The sequence below is a fragment of the Fimicolochytrium jonesii genome (assembly GCF_025526975.1).
Source record: "Fimicolochytrium jonesii strain JEL569 chromosome Unknown EV422scaffold_7, whole genome shotgun sequence".
NCBI classification, from domain to species: Eukaryota; Fungi; Chytridiomycota; class Chytridiomycetes; order Spizellomycetales; family Powellomycetaceae; genus Fimicolochytrium; species Fimicolochytrium jonesii.
This window is the reverse complement of record NW_026515674.1, coordinates 498,279-513,190: the sequence shown is the minus strand read 5'-3', so window position 1 is coordinate 513,190 and position 14,912 is coordinate 498,279. Positions and strand designations below refer to the sequence as shown.

Sequence of the window (14,912 nt, the reverse complement as noted above, 5' to 3'; positions counted from 1 at the left end):
GTGGGGTTGGTATATGTCTTTGGCGAGCCGTAAAAGGCTGTCTTGTACGAGCTGCAGATGGGAGAGCTGCGAGACGGCAGATTGACAGCGAACTGACAGAAACGCGTGGGTGACGCGCCCTTCTTTCCGCAGTCATTTTCCGACCTCCAAAAAAACACCAGATTCATCAACCTCCAGTAAGTTACAACCCCTCCACGTCAATCCCAGCTTATCCCCCTCCCTCCATCACGCACACCATGCCGTCCCCACCACCACCACCCCCCGAATCGGAAGCCGACGCCGAAGTCTCCGCGTCCGTCCTCGAGAAGCTCAGAGTGGCCTTGGACCTTGTGGAGACGTTACGGAGCGAGAATGAGGCTTTCAAAGAGAATTTCGATACCGTAAGTTCTTGACGAGTTTTCCAAATTTGGAGAAAAGCATGAAATTGTGTGTTTCATAGTGCCGCTTGTGTTTAGTTAAAACTGAACCATGAACGCCTCCAAGAACGCCAAGCCGACCTCACAACAGAATTCGACATCATCGCAAAAGAAAAAGTGCGTACTTCCCTCATCATCCCCTCCTTCCCCCTACATCCACTCCCCTAACCCCCCCTCCAGGCAGTCCTTGAAACCCAAACAACCGACCTCGCAACGCACTTCCACACCCAACTCGAGCAGAACCGCAAAGAACTCGAAGCGGCGCGGGCCAAGATTCCCAACCCGAAGGATCTGGAACTGGTGCGGTTGAGGACGGTGCGGGAGGTGGAGGCGAGGAGGGTAAAGGCTTGGAGGGAGATTGAGAAGGTGGGGAGGGGGGTGGGAGGGGTTGTGCGGGGTTGTGGGGGTTGGCGGTTATTGATGGGATCTACGGATGTATAGGAGACGGAGAAGTATCGATCGCTGTACTATGCGTTAAGGCGGGATCATGAGTTGGCCAAGGCGGATATCGATCGGGAGGTAAGCGCAAGGAGCATGATGCTTCCAGATCAACAGGGGGCAGCCGGACAGAGATCTCACACATCACTTTGCATCATACAGCGAGCGCAGACGAGCTCGAAACTCAAAGAGATGGAGAATTTGTACCAGGACGAGCTGGCGGCTCTGGAGGCGCGCACGTTGGAGCTTCGGCAGACTTTGGGTGTGTATCAGCATGTATTTGCGGGGCGGGGTGGGCAGTTCTGCAACTTGGATGATTTGGCTGATACCACCGTTTCATTCACGTGTGAAGACTCTGCGGGAGATACCCGACGAATGCGCGAGCTCCAACGCCACAACGCGGATTTGCAGCTGAAGGTGGCGAGCCTGCTACCTGAACTTGAGGAACTCCGGTGAGGGGGGGACGTGTATCATTACCCAGAGTGCGAATACGCCCATATCCTGAATTCTTTCCCCCCACCACGGCAGCGCAAGCAAAGAAAAGCTCCAACTGACCTTGGACCAAACCACCCGCCTCCACACCCGCAAACTCCTCGACGAAACTTCCTACGGCAAGGCGCTCCAATCCGAAAAAGACGCCCTGGCCGCACGGGTCACCGCGCTCAGCAACGAGCTCGATCAGGCCCGGCGGAGCTTGGATGCTGTTACGGAGGGGAATAATGAGCTGAGGAAGGAGGTTGAGCGGGTTAAAAGTTTGGGCGAGGAGGGGGTGCATGTTTATAAGTGCGTTTCTTGGGGGTGGCTGGGGATGTGGGGGTTGGACTGTCGAGCTGACTGCTTTGTGATGAGTGTAGGGTCAAGGTTAGCGATATGAACCTTGCGGCGCTCAAAGAACGGAATCAGTACGAGAATGCGATCGCTGATCTCAAAGTGAAGCTAACGGACTTCGAAAGGTGGGCAAATGGAGTGTTACCGTCAACATCTCAAGCGGCCAATAACAAATTTGACGTGGCAAATGTTATCCAGCCAAAACAAATCGGCGGCAGAATCACTACAGTCCTTCCGCCATCGTCTTGCGGACGCAGAGAAGGACGCCCTGGAGAAATGCCGACTGGCGAGGGAAGAAGAGTGGGGCAAGAAAGCTCAAGTAGAAGCCGAACGGGACCATGTAAGCGGTCTCGTAGCTGTGCCCTTCTTCTCTTCCTACCCCGAAATACTCCTCATCACGGAACTCTCATCAACAGCTCCAATCCGACCTAACAACCCTTAAAGAGCACCTCGCCCACCTCGAATCCCAACACACGCTCTCCCGCCGGGACCTCCAAAACGAGCTGTCCACACTCAAATCGTCTAACCGTGCTCTCCAATCCCATAACGAATCTTTGGCCAAATCCGCGGCGGATGCTGCCGCGGCGCTGGAGAAGGCAAATCGGGAGGTGGAGCGGGTGAGCAGGGAGCTGAAGGAGGCTGAGGGACAGGCTGCTGAAGCTGGGGCGGTGGGGGAGAGGGAGAGGAGGGAGGTAGAGCGGTTGAGGTAACGCTTGTCGGCCCTGCATGATGTTTAGTGAGATGGATCAAGAACATTGAGACATTTTTTTTTGTCCTTCAGATCAGATCTGCAGAAAGCCGAGAGCGCACTGCAATCCTTACAGGCCGAACTCGATCAAGCGACGGCGTTGTCGGCGGAAGAGCGCGAAGCCTACGTCACGCGCTCCGAGCGAGCGAAAGTGAGTACTCGCACATTCATTACAATGAAGCATACCCTTGTCGAACAACTACTGATGGAAATATTTCCTTCCGCAACAGAGCACATGGACACGTGAAAAGCAAACATTATCACAGAAGCTCGAGCTCGCCGTGAAGGAGAAACAGGACTGGGAGGACAAAACGAGAGAACTGGAGGACTTGCTTCAGCGGGTAAAACTTCTGATTCCAGAGATCTAATGCTGGGACTTGTCAAGCAGAAAGTTCCCAAGGTCTGACACTTCCCTTCCCCTGTGATGAACAGTCACAACAGCTCTTCAAAACAAAAGTGCAGAGCATTAAAGGTCGTGCCAAAGAATATAAAGAAGAAGTCGGGCGGTTGCGTAAGACCGTGGACATCCAAGCTCGGCGTGCGGACGCCATCACGAAAGAGGTAAGCTTCTTTGGCTGCCTCCATCTTCATTTTCCCCAATGTGCTCATGCCCGGGAACCTTTGCGCAGATCCATCAGCGGCAAAACGACTTTTTGGGACTGCTCCGGAATGAGGGAGTGGTGGAGGCTTCCGCATGACAGCGTCCCCGCCCTATTCCGGCACGACGGCTTCGTCCTCAACGTATCTCTTTCCGGCCCCACGGATTCCGATCTCTCATCCCGGAACACGGGCCCCGCGATGTCGGCAACAACGAGCAAACGTATCTCCAACAGATATCCATTTTTTTAAGAGACATCAAGTAGAAGGCGGATAACGGATAAAGGAAGTATGGGAAGGTGGGAAGTCCAGTCTTCGTATTGACAGACTTCCGCCCTGGGGGAATATCTGCCTTATCCGGGTGCCACCTTCACGGAAGACGTGACCTGTAAATACTCAAGCATCAGTGTCTGCCGACACTCAAATTTCCATGGAGAACATCATCGCATTTGTACATACCATCAGTTCATATTCATGTTGATGCGGGTGGTCGTTTAAACGGCGTGGTATTCGAGACCGGCGAGGTAGTCTTCCCTGGCCTTCAGCTTCTTCTTCTCAGAGGCGGGAGTGTAACTAGAGGCCGGGAAGAGATTTGCGAAAGCGGCGGTCAGGGCATCAAGATTTCAAACAAGGTCCGCACCCATCACTCAGCCGATCGTCCTATAGGCCATTCTGGGTTGACACAGTAAAGTCCATTTGATTTCGGTGTCCCCCTCCTCCAGCGCATTTCGTTCGACCCTTTGGTATATCCCACTTCCCCCAATTGCGACCGTTCTGCCTGCACCCGGAAAGTCCCGAAAAAGATACTTACGGTACCCAGAATTGGTAGTAGAGGAATCCAACCCAAGCGGCAATGGGGTACAGGAGCCTGTAGCGGTACTTGACGTAACACTTCTCCCACAGCTCTCCGAGGGTGGTCTCGGGGGAGATTTTGACGTCCGGCACGTACTTTGCGAAGTTGTCGCGGGCAAAGACGGAGGAGTTAGCGGGGTGGCCCTGGGAAGCGAAGCGACGCTGTACGGCACGGGAAGCGACGGTGCGACGGGCCGCTGGTCGGAGGGCGGCAGAGAACAACATGGTAGCAACACTTCCTCTCGGTTTGTTGTAGGTGGGAGTGCTAGGAGGATTGGCTCGATTGCGTCGACGACGCTCTCGCTTGTGCTGGGCGCCGGAGGCAGCGTTGAGAAGCTACGACTGCCAGCCACGTGACTAATCACAAGATAGTTTTATGAGAATAAGGAAAACGCTGCTTCTTCTTTGCGAACTTCCTCACGCGTTTGTCGCACGCGTCGTTCGCTTCTCCCGTTGAACTTGAAGGTCTCCGTTTATGGACTACTTACGAGATATCCGCCGCCAACTTCCCACCGTAGAAAGATACCGCCTACAACGACCATCTGCTTTCTATTCTCACCACTCTACCTTCGCTCGCGGCGCAACGATGAATACGGCCGCACCCGGGACCGGGTCATCTTCGGACACCACTCCGCGGAAGAATAGGTAGGTCACCGTAAGGCCTTACTTGAATGTCGCGGCCGGCACGCTTCGACACAGCACTCCTGGAGCATACTGCCATTTCGATAGTCTTCAAGTGAAGGATATCGCTTGGACTGCCCGCCCAAATGTCTCGTTCGAAAAAGTTTGAGCGCAAGCAATGGTGGCTGAGCGACGCCCGACTACGCTGTACAAGTTGCTGAGCGCGTTCTTCTCCATCTAGTGTGGTTATCAAAGTCGGGATGGTCGGAGACAGCCAGATTGGAAAAACGAGTATGATGGTGAAATACGTGGAGGGAAGCTTTGACGAAGACTACATACAAACATTAGGTATGCACGATATTTTTGTGTGTTACCTTCATGCCAACATTCGCTGAAAATCGTCGCCAATGTCATCAAGGGGTGAATTTCATGGAAAAGACGATATCTATCCGGAATACGGAAATCACGTTCAGTATCTGGGATTTGGGAGGTGCGTGGATGTGAGCTGTCTTGAAAAGCCGACAACACAGCTCCTGGAACTGGTTTTCATGCAGGGCAACGGGAGTTCGTCAACATGTTGCCTCTGGTGTGTAACGACGCTGTAGCGATCCTGTTTATGTTTGACCTGTCACGGAAGTCCACGCTGAATAGCATCAAGGAATGGTATAGGCAAGCGAGGGGGTTCAATAAGGTTAGTTCTGATGCATTGCGGTCAATATGTCCTGAACAGTGATGGCTGGTGTGGATGTTGACCCTGTCCTGACATATAGACGGCCATCCCGTTTCTGGTCGGGACGAAATATGATCAATTCGCGGCGTTTCCAAGGGAGGAGCAGGAAGAGATCACCAAGCAGGTAAGCTTATGTCGGTTCCAACTCAGAGTCACCCCAATTCTAATATTTGCCCCGCACAGGCACGGAGATTCGCAAAAGCAATGAAAGCACCACTGATCTTTTGCTCTACATCACATTCGATAAACGTGCAGAAGATATTTAAAATCGTGCTGGCAAAGGCCTTTGACCTGAAATGCACCATTCCATGTATAGAGGAAGTGGGAGCGCCAATTTTGGAATACTGACGAGCGATAGAACGAACAACGTGCATGGGCGGTAGGGAACCCATCGACGTTGATTCAGCGGCGTCTAAATACATGAAGCGATGAGAGAATCCGAGTGGACATATGATGTTCGTTTTGTGGAATAAGTTCCGGATTTGGTGCGCCGCCTGAGAATCCAGCGATCGCTGGAATGCGCTTTTGACGGCTTACAGCATCATTTGAGGCCCTTCAGGGTCTGCATCTTCGGGGGGCATATCGTTTGCAAGTTGCTCTAACTTTTCGAGATCCCATCCTATTTCGTCTTTCTTAAGGCTAATGTGATTCAGCTCGCTGGCCAACGACTGAATCTTCCGCTCGCTGCCCACGGAAGTTGTCAGATTCGTTCCTTTCACGTATACAGATTGAGGACACACGCAGAGACTCACCTCGCCTGCTGAATCCACACGGCGTAGTCATCGATCCATATCTTTCGCAAGATATACATCCTGTCATCAGAGCCCACCAACGATTGGATCTGCAAAACGGCTTTCAACAGAGCCCGTTTGCCCAATTTGAACATCGCTGCCGTGTCCTCAATGCATCGCGTGGCTAGCGCGAAGGACCGGTACAGTGGGAACGCCAGAGAGCGGCGGACGGACGCTATTAAGGTTTCCCGGAGGGTGCCAAATGTCTGATTGAAGGTTCAAGCATTAATCACTCGCACGATGCGATTTGCGGATGAAAGATGCTTGCCTCGAAGGACGAGAGTGTGGCGCTCAAGATTGCGATAGTCCACGGGGACTCGACCGTGTTCTCCCCCTCTGTTGTCCGATGGTTGTAGCTGTATGCAAAGACGAGATCCACCAACCCCAAATATGCTGCGCGCTCATCGTCGAGCAGATCTGTTGAGGATGTGAGATTGGTGTTTGAACCAGGGGGGAGGGGAGGGGGGAGGCAACGGCTACGTACATTCTTTATTCGGTAGGTTCCGCATTTGTTCCTGCTCCTGCTCGCTGAAAGCGAGCCACTTCTCGGTCAACGACGGATCACTCGAAGGGATTGAACCGACATTGGCGGTCTCGACTTTGGCCGCCTCCGCGAGTCGTCGTTGGGTCTGTATCCTTTTCAGAACTTTCCATGATTCCGGTTTGAATTGAATCAGAGGGTCGATCTCGTCCTTATTGAGATAGTCTGCTCTAAGATCATACATTAGAAACGCTTTGGCACTGATTGCGCATCCCACGAACAGCCGTCCAACGCACATGTAATGCTCTTCATCGAATTTCAGATCCTCTTGCGCAATACGCTCCTCCCTTCGAGACTGAGCGGTGGACTCGTCCACATTGCTGATCTGTATGATTTCCTGGGCAATCTCCCGGATGTGATCCCCTATCCCGCTGTACGCGTTGTTGAAGCCATAGCGATTTGTGATCCGCAGTTCCTATTCATCAGGATGTGAGCCGATACGTTGCAGGATCTCAGTGTTCACTGAACAAAAGGTGAGCCTTACCGGTTCTATTGGCAACGTTTGTGGCAAGTCCCAATGATAGTTCTGACCTGGAGGTTCAAGCGTGAGCCACCGATCGGCGTTTGCATAAAGAAGCCTTCGCATTTACCATCTTCTTCATCCCCTTCATCCATCGCATCCCCATCCTGATCACTTGCAGGTATATCCCCAACCACCTGAATCAACGATCTCGGCGCATCGTTCGTTGAGACCGACGCCGCTTGACCACCACTTATCCCCGTCCCCTCTCCCAGTCCAGGCGGCAACGGTCCCTTCGGCGCTAATAACTTCGTCAGAAGATCCAGGTCTGGGAAGTGCTCCCCGGGCGTCGCTTTGGGTATTTTGACAGTGACTTCGCCTTTGTCAACATCATACGCTGCTGTTTCACGCCCGTTCTCCACTACCGACGCCGGGAGGTTCAACCTGTAAGGTCGTAATATAAGAACCGAATTGCGGCAGGGCGAAAAATGTGAGACTTTGCAGGGCTCACCGCAAGAAGTACGGGCTGATATAAAACTTGAACTCGGTGTCACTGATATAGAACTCGACATCTTGTGCCTAAGGGCTTCAGTCAGCCAATTGCTTAGACTCATATGGAGGGAAGCAAGAATTCTTTATAAAAATTCGTAGGAGGTACCTTGACATACGGACACTTCAAGACCACGGTGACGAACTCATCGTCCTGCGAGATTGTGAAGGCTGGAGTCAACATTGCGCTGACTGTATAGTTGCCTCGTCTCCTCGTCGCCCGTAGGGAATGTCAAATTCGTTTTTCGAGCTACTGGAGAAAGGCTTCAAGTCTTCCAGTTGGGAGCCTCAGCGCTCACATTCGGCAGACGCGGTCCGCGATTCTGACAGTAGTGCCAGAAGGCCATGCAGCCGTTTTCACGACAACAAATACATACACTGTACACTCCCCCTGATATCCACAAACTCAACAATGGTACTTGGTGTGGTTGGAGAAGCTTGGCTTGTGGACGCATGGGTCAAGAGTTCAACTCCCAGTGCTGTTAAATTTTCTTCGAGTGTTGAGGCAGCCCGGCATAGGGGCAGCCTCCACGAGATGTGCGCAACAAAACTATACTCCTCATTAACGCAGGCTCGAGGGTTTTGCTCCATTTTGCTCCATTCTAGGGATGACATCGTCTCGCAAGAATGACTCGAAGACCGCTGCTGTTGTCGTCGCGCCCATGTTCAAGCGAGATGCGAGAACACCGTGATTCCTTGCCACTCGCTTCTCTTTCATGCGGGCCGTTGCCTCTGCCTTTCGGCTGGCCAGCTCTCTTGCGGCTAACGCCTTTTCGCCCTTCCTTCGAGCTTTCTCCGCCACAGCCCTTATCGTCGCTATTTCCTTCTCTCGCAGTCGCTGGGCCTTCAACGATGAGAGACGGTTTCTCTCCGCCTCCATCTCCTCCGGGGTGCGACGATCTGTAGTCTGAGAGGGAGTGTTGTAAACAACCAGTTTCAACCACAGCTTCCTTTTTATAGCTACCGTACCCCTCCCCCTTTTCTTCTCTGCAGATAGAGAGCTGGTTGTGTGTGTGTGCAGACCGTCCGATCAAATGTCTATAAAACGAGTGGTATGTGTGAAGGGGAATAAAGTAACGAGTTCCACAACAGGGTCTTCGGGAAGGTGTGCCGAGTAGCTTGCATTCTCTGCACTGCCAAAGGCGCTTCCTTCTCAAAAAAAAAGTCCCGCAATCATCTGCAATACCTGTACATGTACAGTCAGTGGACAAAAAGCTGTGTGCACCCCATATGGATTTCAATGACCGTTTCACAAAGCGCACCGCGCGTTTTGGAGCCGCAAGCTTGAGTATTGAAGCCAGCGACGAAGCCGTGATGGCGAAATGCACGCCAACATCTTCACCACCTCAGCTATGGGGAAACCTCTCACACCACAAAAAAGGGCAGCCATAGTTGCCCTCCATATAGCAGGCAAGACGACATCTGAAATTGCAAGGCAGGAGCACGTTCACAGGAATACTGTGAGGAACACTATTGAGAGGTTTGCGAACGAGAGTGCCACTGCACCAACCGCCTATCAATCGAAGAAGCCAACAGGAAGACCAGCTAAGTACCAGCCTTCTGACGATGATTTGGCTGCCTTCCGCAGTATTGTCGTTGCTGACAGTAGCACTCGGGAGAAAACACTAAAACAGATCACTTTTGAATTCACACAGCTCACCAGGAAGCTACCTTTACACGCGTGTAAAAAACGTGGGGATCCTCACTCCCAATTACATACCACCCTTCCTTCCCACCAACCTTCCTTCCCAACCCCCTTCCTTCCCAACGCAATTGTGAGCAGTAAGCATCCCCGGTTTCACCTTCAACCGCCACCAGGTAACAACCGCAATTCCTCACCGTTCTCAGCCTCATTACCACAGCATTGACGTGAGTTCCTTGACCCACAGCTATCACGGCAATCACCACCCGTCTCGGCTGACTTAAGGCACAGCACGGCCATCATGCCATCACACCAGGCGCTCCAGGGGCACCTGTGGTGTGGCATCTTTACCGGAGCTACCACACCACGGCGGAAGAGGAGGAAGGTTGCTCCGGTTACCCCGCGGTTGCCCATACGTCTGCCAACCGCTGTGCAGACACCATTGCAACCACCCCCGCGATTTGAATTCCCACCGTCTGTCCAACGCCACTTGCCCCAAGCAATTGCAGACATGGTTAGCGAGAGTTCCGGTGAGAGCTCCGGCGATGAAGACGGGCAGCAGCAGCAGCTGCCGCAGCGAGGGCTTTCACCCGCGGACAGGGGTCTGCAGCGCCCGTTGAACCTCCGCGCTCCCATCCCTTTCCTTTTTCCCAGCACACCGGGTGGATCCCTGGTGCTTGAGCCCCCGCCACCACCACCAGTTCAACGACCCCGCCCGCAAACACATGCCAGCACCAAGGTTTCGCTTCACCGAATCATCCATAATCAAGTTCAAAGGGAGCAAAGGGAGCGCCTGACAACATTCATCGGCAATGTTCACATCCTTGCGCGCCACACCAGCTTTTTTCTCAAGTACTACCTTGGTGAGTTTTTGAGGTACACTGTATATTTCCCATAAACCAATGTCCTGACTGCTACGTCTGCCCCCCACCACAGCTGATCATCCTCTACACGATTTCCCGGACATCACCGACAAACACATCAGTGTGATATTTGAGCTGCTAAACAATCCAGGCTACAACGGCAATCCGGTCATCGCGCAACAGTTGCATCCATGGGTTCAAGACTACTGTGATGTTCACGGATTTGCCCCCATCCGCATGCGGTATTGCCAACAGACCGCAGCGTACACGGCTACGAGCATCTTCACAAACCTCAAAGTTAACGTACAAGAGCATTTCATGCAAATGTTTCTGCGCTACGTCAATGAAAGGCTTGGTTTGAAGCAAGTCGTACTGCATCTCCGTAGAGCTGGAGTCAACCGAGTGCAGCGGCGACACTATTATCAGCGTGTCCGTCAGTTTAAAAAGTATGCGACGTTTGAAGAGTTTCCAACCGAAGAAGAGTTTGCGCGCCTCACACGACTTGAGCGGACCGTCCTCGACAAGTTATGGGCTCTGTTTCCTCCCCAGGATGAACCGCTTGCGTACAGCCTTGCGGTGGATGCAATGCCATATTTAGGTGAGTTAGTATATTTCCCCCCCCCCCCCCAGCTTCCTCTTTTGTCTAATCTTGCTCCGCACCTGCCTCGTCACAGGTGCCTATTGTGAGCTCTCACGCCTCTATGAGCACTGTGGAATGCGGCTGTTTTCAGTGATCCCGCTACGCAAATCTCAAATCAAGTCATCTGTTAGGATCGACACGAAGATCCTAGCCACTCATATCCTGGGCTTGAGCCACCATTGCATGGGGAAACTCACCGATCAACGCAAGCGGGAGCTGTGGGGGCAGTTTCTCAACATCAATGTAAGTTTGTATCCTTCTGCGCTTATTTCAATCTGATTACTTTGCTGAATGACAGATTGTAGGACAAGGTCTTCAAGCATCGAAAGAAGCTTGGTCTCAAATTTGATGGGTCAATCAGCACAAACGGGTATTCCGCTACCATCCACTTCAAGAAGCCAGGGCTCAAGTACGGCCATGGCGCCCGGAAGCGCAGCAAAGCCCAAATGCAGGAAGAAGTCAAGCAGCTGTATTTTGAGCACCACATCGCCAAACTACGGGAGGCTCCAAACATCATCAGCATTGATCCGGGCAAGCATTACCTCTTGTTCTGTCGAGACATCAAGAAGGAGCGGCCATTTCGGTACGTTTCAGTTGATTACTACTGCCCTGCTGTCCCTGCTACCCCCCCCCGGTCTCCGCCCCCCAGCCCCCCGTCTCCGCCCCCCAGCCCCCCGTCTCCGCCCCCCAGCCCCCCATCTCCGCCCCCCAGCCCCCCGTCTCCGCCCACCATCCCCCCGTCTCCGCCCACCATCCCCCCGTCTCCGCCCACCATCCCCCCGTCTCCGCCCACCATCCCCATTGCGGCGACATTCCGTTGCAGCGTTCTCACAATGCACCACCTCAACCAGATACACATCCAATCAACGGGCGGTCGAGACAAAGTCTCGGTACTTTCAAAGAGACATGAGAGAGCGAAAGATCAATGCCGGCATTGCTGAGATGGAATCACATATTCCATCGCACAAGAGCATGAACATCGAGGCGTTCTCAGCGTTCATTGTGGATCACATACATGCAGGTATGATGTATTATGCGCTGTCTTCAAATTTAGTAATACATGGGCTGACATCCATCCATATCCCAGATCCCGCCCTGGATGAGTTTTACCAGGATGAGATTCACGTCGCTCGCAGGTTCAAGGCGTTCTCACTGCGGCAAAAGTCTGAGAGCAAGCTCATTAAGAACATGCGACGCCGGTATGGAAAGAATTTTTCGGTCATCTTGGGTGATTGGAGCGATGCTGGGAAAACGATGCGCTTTCAGGAGTCATCGAAGACCAAGGGGTGAGTGACCATGATTGGTGGTATCTACTATGTATTCTATTATGCTAACTCATCATGGAAATCAGATTCCGCACACTCTTTGCAAGAAACAGCATTCCATGCTACTTGCTGGATGAGTATCGAACGTCGTCCGTGTGTCCCGACTGCCACGGCCGTGTGAAGAAAAACATCCTACAGCGGCTGTCATCTCGGCCATGGCAAGCTAGAAAGGGAAGAATGGAATACGTCCATGGATTGGTGGTTGCCCCAATCCCGAATGTATCAACCAAGACTGGACACCATTTGAGATTCCTGGAAGACGACCACTACGACTACGGATGAGAGTGCACAATTGGGACGTCCTGAGCACCAAGAATTTCCTCTCGATTGTGCGTTCGGTGGTGTTTGGCAATGGCCGCAGATCAGACGCATTCTCCCGTAACCGGTAGTCTAGATTTCACCCCATCCCATTTTCCGTGGTGGTTATCTGCCATCCACATCATTGTACCTCTGCCTGAGGCGTCGCCGATGAAGGCAACTTGTAGCCATTTAGCAAGGGCCGCCCGTCACACCTTTTTCCAAAGCGGCTCACTGAGAGTTATGTAGAACATTTCACATATTCGTAATCAGGTCTTGATCGGCAAGTGCGCGGCCTGCGACCTGTTGAGCTATATATATCGAAGATTCGAGCGCGAGGGGTGTCATCTTCAAGTTTGGAGGAGGGCAATGAGTAATGAAAAGGAAGATGAAAAAGTAAGCTCGGCTTCCACAATGGAGCATCAACCGAATTACATATGTTCGTTGGAAATACAAAGCTAAGGTCTCCCTACGTCCCGATTTATAAATCTAGCTCAACGTCCCTTCTCCTGGGCGCCCAACGTCTGCAGTGGCTCTGCCAGTGTCAAGACGGCCAGATCATCCTTTAATCCCTCGTTCCGAGGATCTATTCCACAGGCTTCAGTATAATCTTTCACAGCCTCGGTCCTCTTCCCGCTCTTCAAGCTCGCTGCTCCTCTCCTAACAAGTGATTTCACCCTGGAGATCCGTCGCTGTTCCTTTGCCGCTGGAGTGTCGTTGATCATCTTCTCAATTATGTTCTTCTCCTCGCGGGAAAGAAGGTCGAGAGCTGCTGTACAATCTTTGATGCAAGAGTCATGTTGAGAGAGGTGGAGGTAGGACGCGGCGCGATTGGAGAGACATCTGCGAGATGAGTGGACGAGGCAGAACGCTTGAGCATTGTTCCAATGGACAATCTTCGGGCAGAACTACTTACGGCAGACTGTCCGGGTCCAATTTCAATGCGGCCGAGTATGCATTTATTGCTGCTTCAAAGTTTCCTGTCCTGTAGAACGCGTTTCCTTTGTCCTTCAGGAAGATCGCTGAATGGGAACCTGACGGATTAGCTATAAGGGACGATGATGAAATGGCAATCTGGATCCATACGGTTTGTCTCGTCAATGCCATTGGCGTCAGTCTCAGCGGCTTTGGCGGCTATCGCTTTCTGCTTCAGCTCGTGCTCATCCTGCATCGCTTTGATGCGGGTCTCCCATTTTACTACCAAAGCGACATGGCGGTTAGGTTTGCGAAGCGATGTGGAACAGGATAGAGGAAGCTACCCAAGCGTACCATCTTCGCTTTCCCGGGCTGTTTTCGTGGGTTTCAATCCTCGTGATGTAAAAGAGATGATGATCTCCCGGTCTACGTCCCGTGGGGGAGGAACACTCTTAGCTGTATTCGAAAGGGCATCCAGAATACGAATGAGCAAACACGTCTTCCTCTCACAGGTCCCAAATCATGGCTCACGTTGCAGCTGCTTTCGCACTTTCGCTCTGATTTCTTCCATGTCCAATCCATCCTCATCTTCCTCAGAGTCATTTACTTCTTGTATATAAGATGCATGCGTGATCGTGTTTTCAGGCTCCTGGGCTACCGCATCCTCAGGGCCCGACGTATATTCGTTCTCGATCGCACGGCTATGCGTAGATACAAGGTCATCGTCCTCGAATATCTCTGTGATTTTGTCCTCCGACGAGGTTTGCCCTCGAATATTCGACTCCATCCGGTCTCTCCGTCTTTCCCCATCTTCCACATTCCGAGTCCAGCCCGCCAAGTCTTCTACAGCGGCACGCCTTTCTTCTTCTTTCAAGCGGGCGACCTCCTCCCTTGCATTTCGCTCCACTTCAATCTGCTTCTGAACCAGCGCCCTCTCCCTCTCACGCCGTGCTGCCAGCTTCTTTTCTTGCGCTGCTGCAATGCGAGCTCTGGATTTCTCGTCTGCATTTGCGCGTCGGGATTTGAGAGAGTCCGGGGATGTAGGCGTGTGTGTAAGCGTCGTCCAGGGCTGCTCGATTTGCTATCAGAAGGAACGAATCAGATGATATGTTCAACTGAAGTAATGCGATGGCGTCCCGCATGCCTTTGGTAGCTCCAACTTCGCACATCCGTTGCCAATCGTAGCAACCGCATTTTCGCTATCCACTTCATGTGCCAAATCCAACTCGAAGAAGTAGGGCGGAAAATTGACCTTCACGTACACATCATTGACTGAAAGGAAAACGGGGCAATATATCAGCATCCAGTAAGCGGAAGCTGACATTTGGTGCAGGTTTTGTATGACTCCCATACCATAAACATCCGTCTTCTTGGGGTTTGCACCCTTCAACGGAATCGTCAAATAGACATGCGTTGAGGACTCCGTCCATGTGTACTCTTTGATGATGATCGGCATGCCCGCAGAAACGACCGCTGTTGAGCACTGTGTATAGATGTGCTTCTTGCAAAAACATACGGCAACGCAAGAGGTCTAAGTGCTTTTGAACTTGGAAACTTTCGCGTCACTTTTGAACGCGTGCCTGACGCGTGAGGTACTGTACAGTATGTGCTGTATGTACATACAAAAAGCAGCGAAATGCAAATCTTGGACATGGCCAT

General features: G+C 52.3%; 7 protein-coding genes across 7 annotated transcripts; 3 read left to right on the top strand and 4 right to left on the bottom strand.

Moving 5' to 3' along the window:
- Positions 1–144: 144 nt before the first annotated feature.
- On the top strand, positions 145–3,507 carry EV422DRAFT_524419 (uncharacterized protein). Its single transcript, XM_053069984.1, has 14 exons — positions 145–380; positions 456–533; positions 597–782; positions 858–935; positions 1,017–1,116; positions 1,207–1,306; positions 1,383–1,637; positions 1,709–1,807; positions 1,881–2,022; positions 2,099–2,388; positions 2,464–2,581; positions 2,661–2,771; positions 2,863–2,991; positions 3,060–3,507. Exons 1-14 carry the CDS (start codon positions 237–239, stop codon positions 3,126–3,128), a joined length of 1,899 nt encoding a protein of 632 aa, XP_052926852.1. The 5' UTR covers positions 145–236; the 3' UTR covers positions 3,129–3,507.
- On the bottom strand, positions 3,392–4,173 carry EV422DRAFT_524414 (uncharacterized protein). Its single transcript, XM_053069983.1, has 2 exons — positions 3,487–4,173; positions 3,392–3,413 (listed from the first exon to the last, which is right to left on the bottom strand). The coding sequence occupies exon 1, from the start codon at positions 4,102–4,104 to the stop codon at positions 3,835–3,837; it is 270 nt and encodes an 89-aa protein (XP_052926851.1). The 5' UTR covers positions 4,105–4,173; the 3' UTR covers positions 3,392–3,413; positions 3,487–3,834.
- Positions 4,174–4,215: 42 nt separating this feature from the next.
- Positions 4,216–6,005, top strand: EV422DRAFT_524413 (P-loop containing nucleoside triphosphate hydrolase protein). Its single transcript, XM_053069982.1, has 6 exons — positions 4,216–4,524; positions 4,742–4,848; positions 4,919–4,990; positions 5,055–5,191; positions 5,271–5,354; positions 5,414–6,005. The coding sequence occupies exons 1-6, from the start codon at positions 4,355–4,357 to the stop codon at positions 5,576–5,578; spliced, it is 735 nt and encodes a 244-aa protein (XP_052926850.1). The 5' UTR covers positions 4,216–4,354; the 3' UTR covers positions 5,579–6,005.
- EV422DRAFT_403025 (SHQ1 protein-domain-containing protein) lies at positions 5,671–8,006 on the bottom strand. Its single transcript, XM_053066963.1, has 10 exons — positions 7,949–8,006; positions 7,681–7,824; positions 7,534–7,601; positions 7,153–7,466; positions 7,047–7,093; positions 6,799–6,977; positions 6,506–6,732; positions 6,290–6,438; positions 5,983–6,227; positions 5,671–5,914 (listed from the first exon to the last, which is right to left on the bottom strand). The coding sequence occupies exons 2-10, from the start codon at positions 7,753–7,755 to the stop codon at positions 5,764–5,766; spliced, it is 1,455 nt and encodes a 484-aa protein (XP_052926849.1). The 5' UTR covers positions 7,756–7,824; positions 7,949–8,006; the 3' UTR covers positions 5,671–5,763.
- A 127-nt stretch (positions 8,007–8,133) lies between these two features.
- EV422DRAFT_505356 (uncharacterized protein) lies at positions 8,134–8,451 on the bottom strand (the record flags this gene model as incomplete). The annotated part of the gene is made up of 1 exon (XM_053068485.1): positions 8,134–8,451. One exon carries the CDS (start codon positions 8,449–8,451, stop codon positions 8,134–8,136), a length of 318 nt encoding a protein of 105 aa, XP_052926848.1.
- A 1,025-nt stretch (positions 8,452–9,476) lies between these two features.
- Positions 9,477–12,525, top strand: EV422DRAFT_619011 (uncharacterized protein). The gene is made up of 7 exons (XM_053074052.1): positions 9,477–10,076; positions 10,150–10,674; positions 10,751–10,959; positions 11,022–11,299; positions 11,568–11,737; positions 11,804–12,002; positions 12,068–12,525. Exons 1-7 carry the CDS (start codon positions 9,515–9,517, stop codon positions 12,321–12,323), a joined length of 2,199 nt encoding a protein of 732 aa, XP_052926847.1. The 5' UTR covers positions 9,477–9,514; the 3' UTR covers positions 12,324–12,525.
- Positions 12,526–12,542: 17 nt separating this feature from the next.
- Positions 12,543–14,770, bottom strand: EV422DRAFT_524364 (uncharacterized protein). The gene is made up of 7 exons (XM_053069981.1): positions 14,607–14,770; positions 14,398–14,525; positions 13,785–14,334; positions 13,608–13,709; positions 13,425–13,535; positions 13,255–13,360; positions 12,543–13,181 (listed from the first exon to the last, which is right to left on the bottom strand). The coding sequence occupies exons 1-7, from the start codon at positions 14,707–14,709 to the stop codon at positions 12,833–12,835; spliced, it is 1,449 nt and encodes a 482-aa protein (XP_052926846.1). The 5' UTR covers positions 14,710–14,770; the 3' UTR covers positions 12,543–12,832.
- Between the last annotated feature and the right edge of the window lie 142 nt (positions 14,771–14,912).

Bases quoted from the DNA above. Each gene is read 5' to 3' on its own strand.
- EV422DRAFT_524364 (XM_053069981.1), bottom strand. From the start codon at position 14,709: ATGCCGATCATCATCAAAGAGTACACATGGACGGAGTCCTCAACGCAT. The intron at 14,526-14,606 runs GTATGGGAGTCA...TTTTCCTTTCAG, and splicing joins CAAGAAGACGGATGTTTATG to TCAATGATGTGTACGTGAAG. The intron at 13,536-13,607 runs GTACGCTTGGGT...TCGCTTTGGTAG, and splicing joins AGCCCGGGAAAGCGAAGATG to TAAAATGGGAGACCCGCATC.
- EV422DRAFT_619011 (XM_053074052.1), top strand. From the start codon at position 9,515: ATGCCATCACACCAGGCGCTCCAGGGGCACCTGTGGTGTGGCATCTTT. The intron at 10,675-10,750 runs GTGAGTTAGTAT...GCCTCGTCACAG, and splicing joins GGATGCAATGCCATATTTAG to GTGCCTATTGTGAGCTCTCA. The intron at 11,300-11,567 runs GTACGTTTCAGT...CACCTCAACCAG, and splicing joins AAGAAGGAGCGGCCATTTCG to ATACACATCCAATCAACGGG.
- EV422DRAFT_403025 (XM_053066963.1), bottom strand. From the start codon at position 7,755: ATGTTGACTCCAGCCTTCACAATCTCGCAGGACGATGAGTTCGTCACC. The intron at 6,978-7,046 runs GTAAGGCTCACC...CCTGATGAATAG, and splicing joins AAACGTTGCCAATAGAACCG to GAACTGCGGATCACAAATCG. The intron at 6,439-6,505 runs GTACGTAGCCGT...CATCCTCAACAG, and splicing joins GAACCTACCGAATAAAGAAT to ATCTGCTCGACGATGAGCGC.
- EV422DRAFT_524413 (XM_053069982.1), top strand. From the start codon at position 4,355: ATGGACTACTTACGAGATATCCGCCGCCAACTTCCCACCGTAGAAAGA. The intron at 4,525-4,741 runs GTAGGTCACCGT...TTCTCCATCTAG, and splicing joins ACCACTCCGCGGAAGAATAG to TGTGGTTATCAAAGTCGGGA. The intron at 5,355-5,413 runs GTAAGCTTATGT...TGCCCCGCACAG, and splicing joins AGGAAGAGATCACCAAGCAG to GCACGGAGATTCGCAAAAGC.
- EV422DRAFT_524414 (XM_053069983.1), bottom strand. From the start codon at position 4,104: ATGTTGTTCTCTGCCGCCCTCCGACCAGCGGCCCGTCGCACCGTCGCT.
- EV422DRAFT_524419 (XM_053069984.1), top strand. From the start codon at position 237: ATGCCGTCCCCACCACCACCACCCCCCGAATCGGAAGCCGACGCCGAA. The intron at 1,117-1,206 runs GTGTGTATCAGC...TCACGTGTGAAG, and splicing joins GGAGCTTCGGCAGACTTTGG to ACTCTGCGGGAGATACCCGA. The intron at 2,389-2,463 runs GTAACGCTTGTC...TTTGTCCTTCAG, and splicing joins AGGGAGGTAGAGCGGTTGAG to ATCAGATCTGCAGAAAGCCG.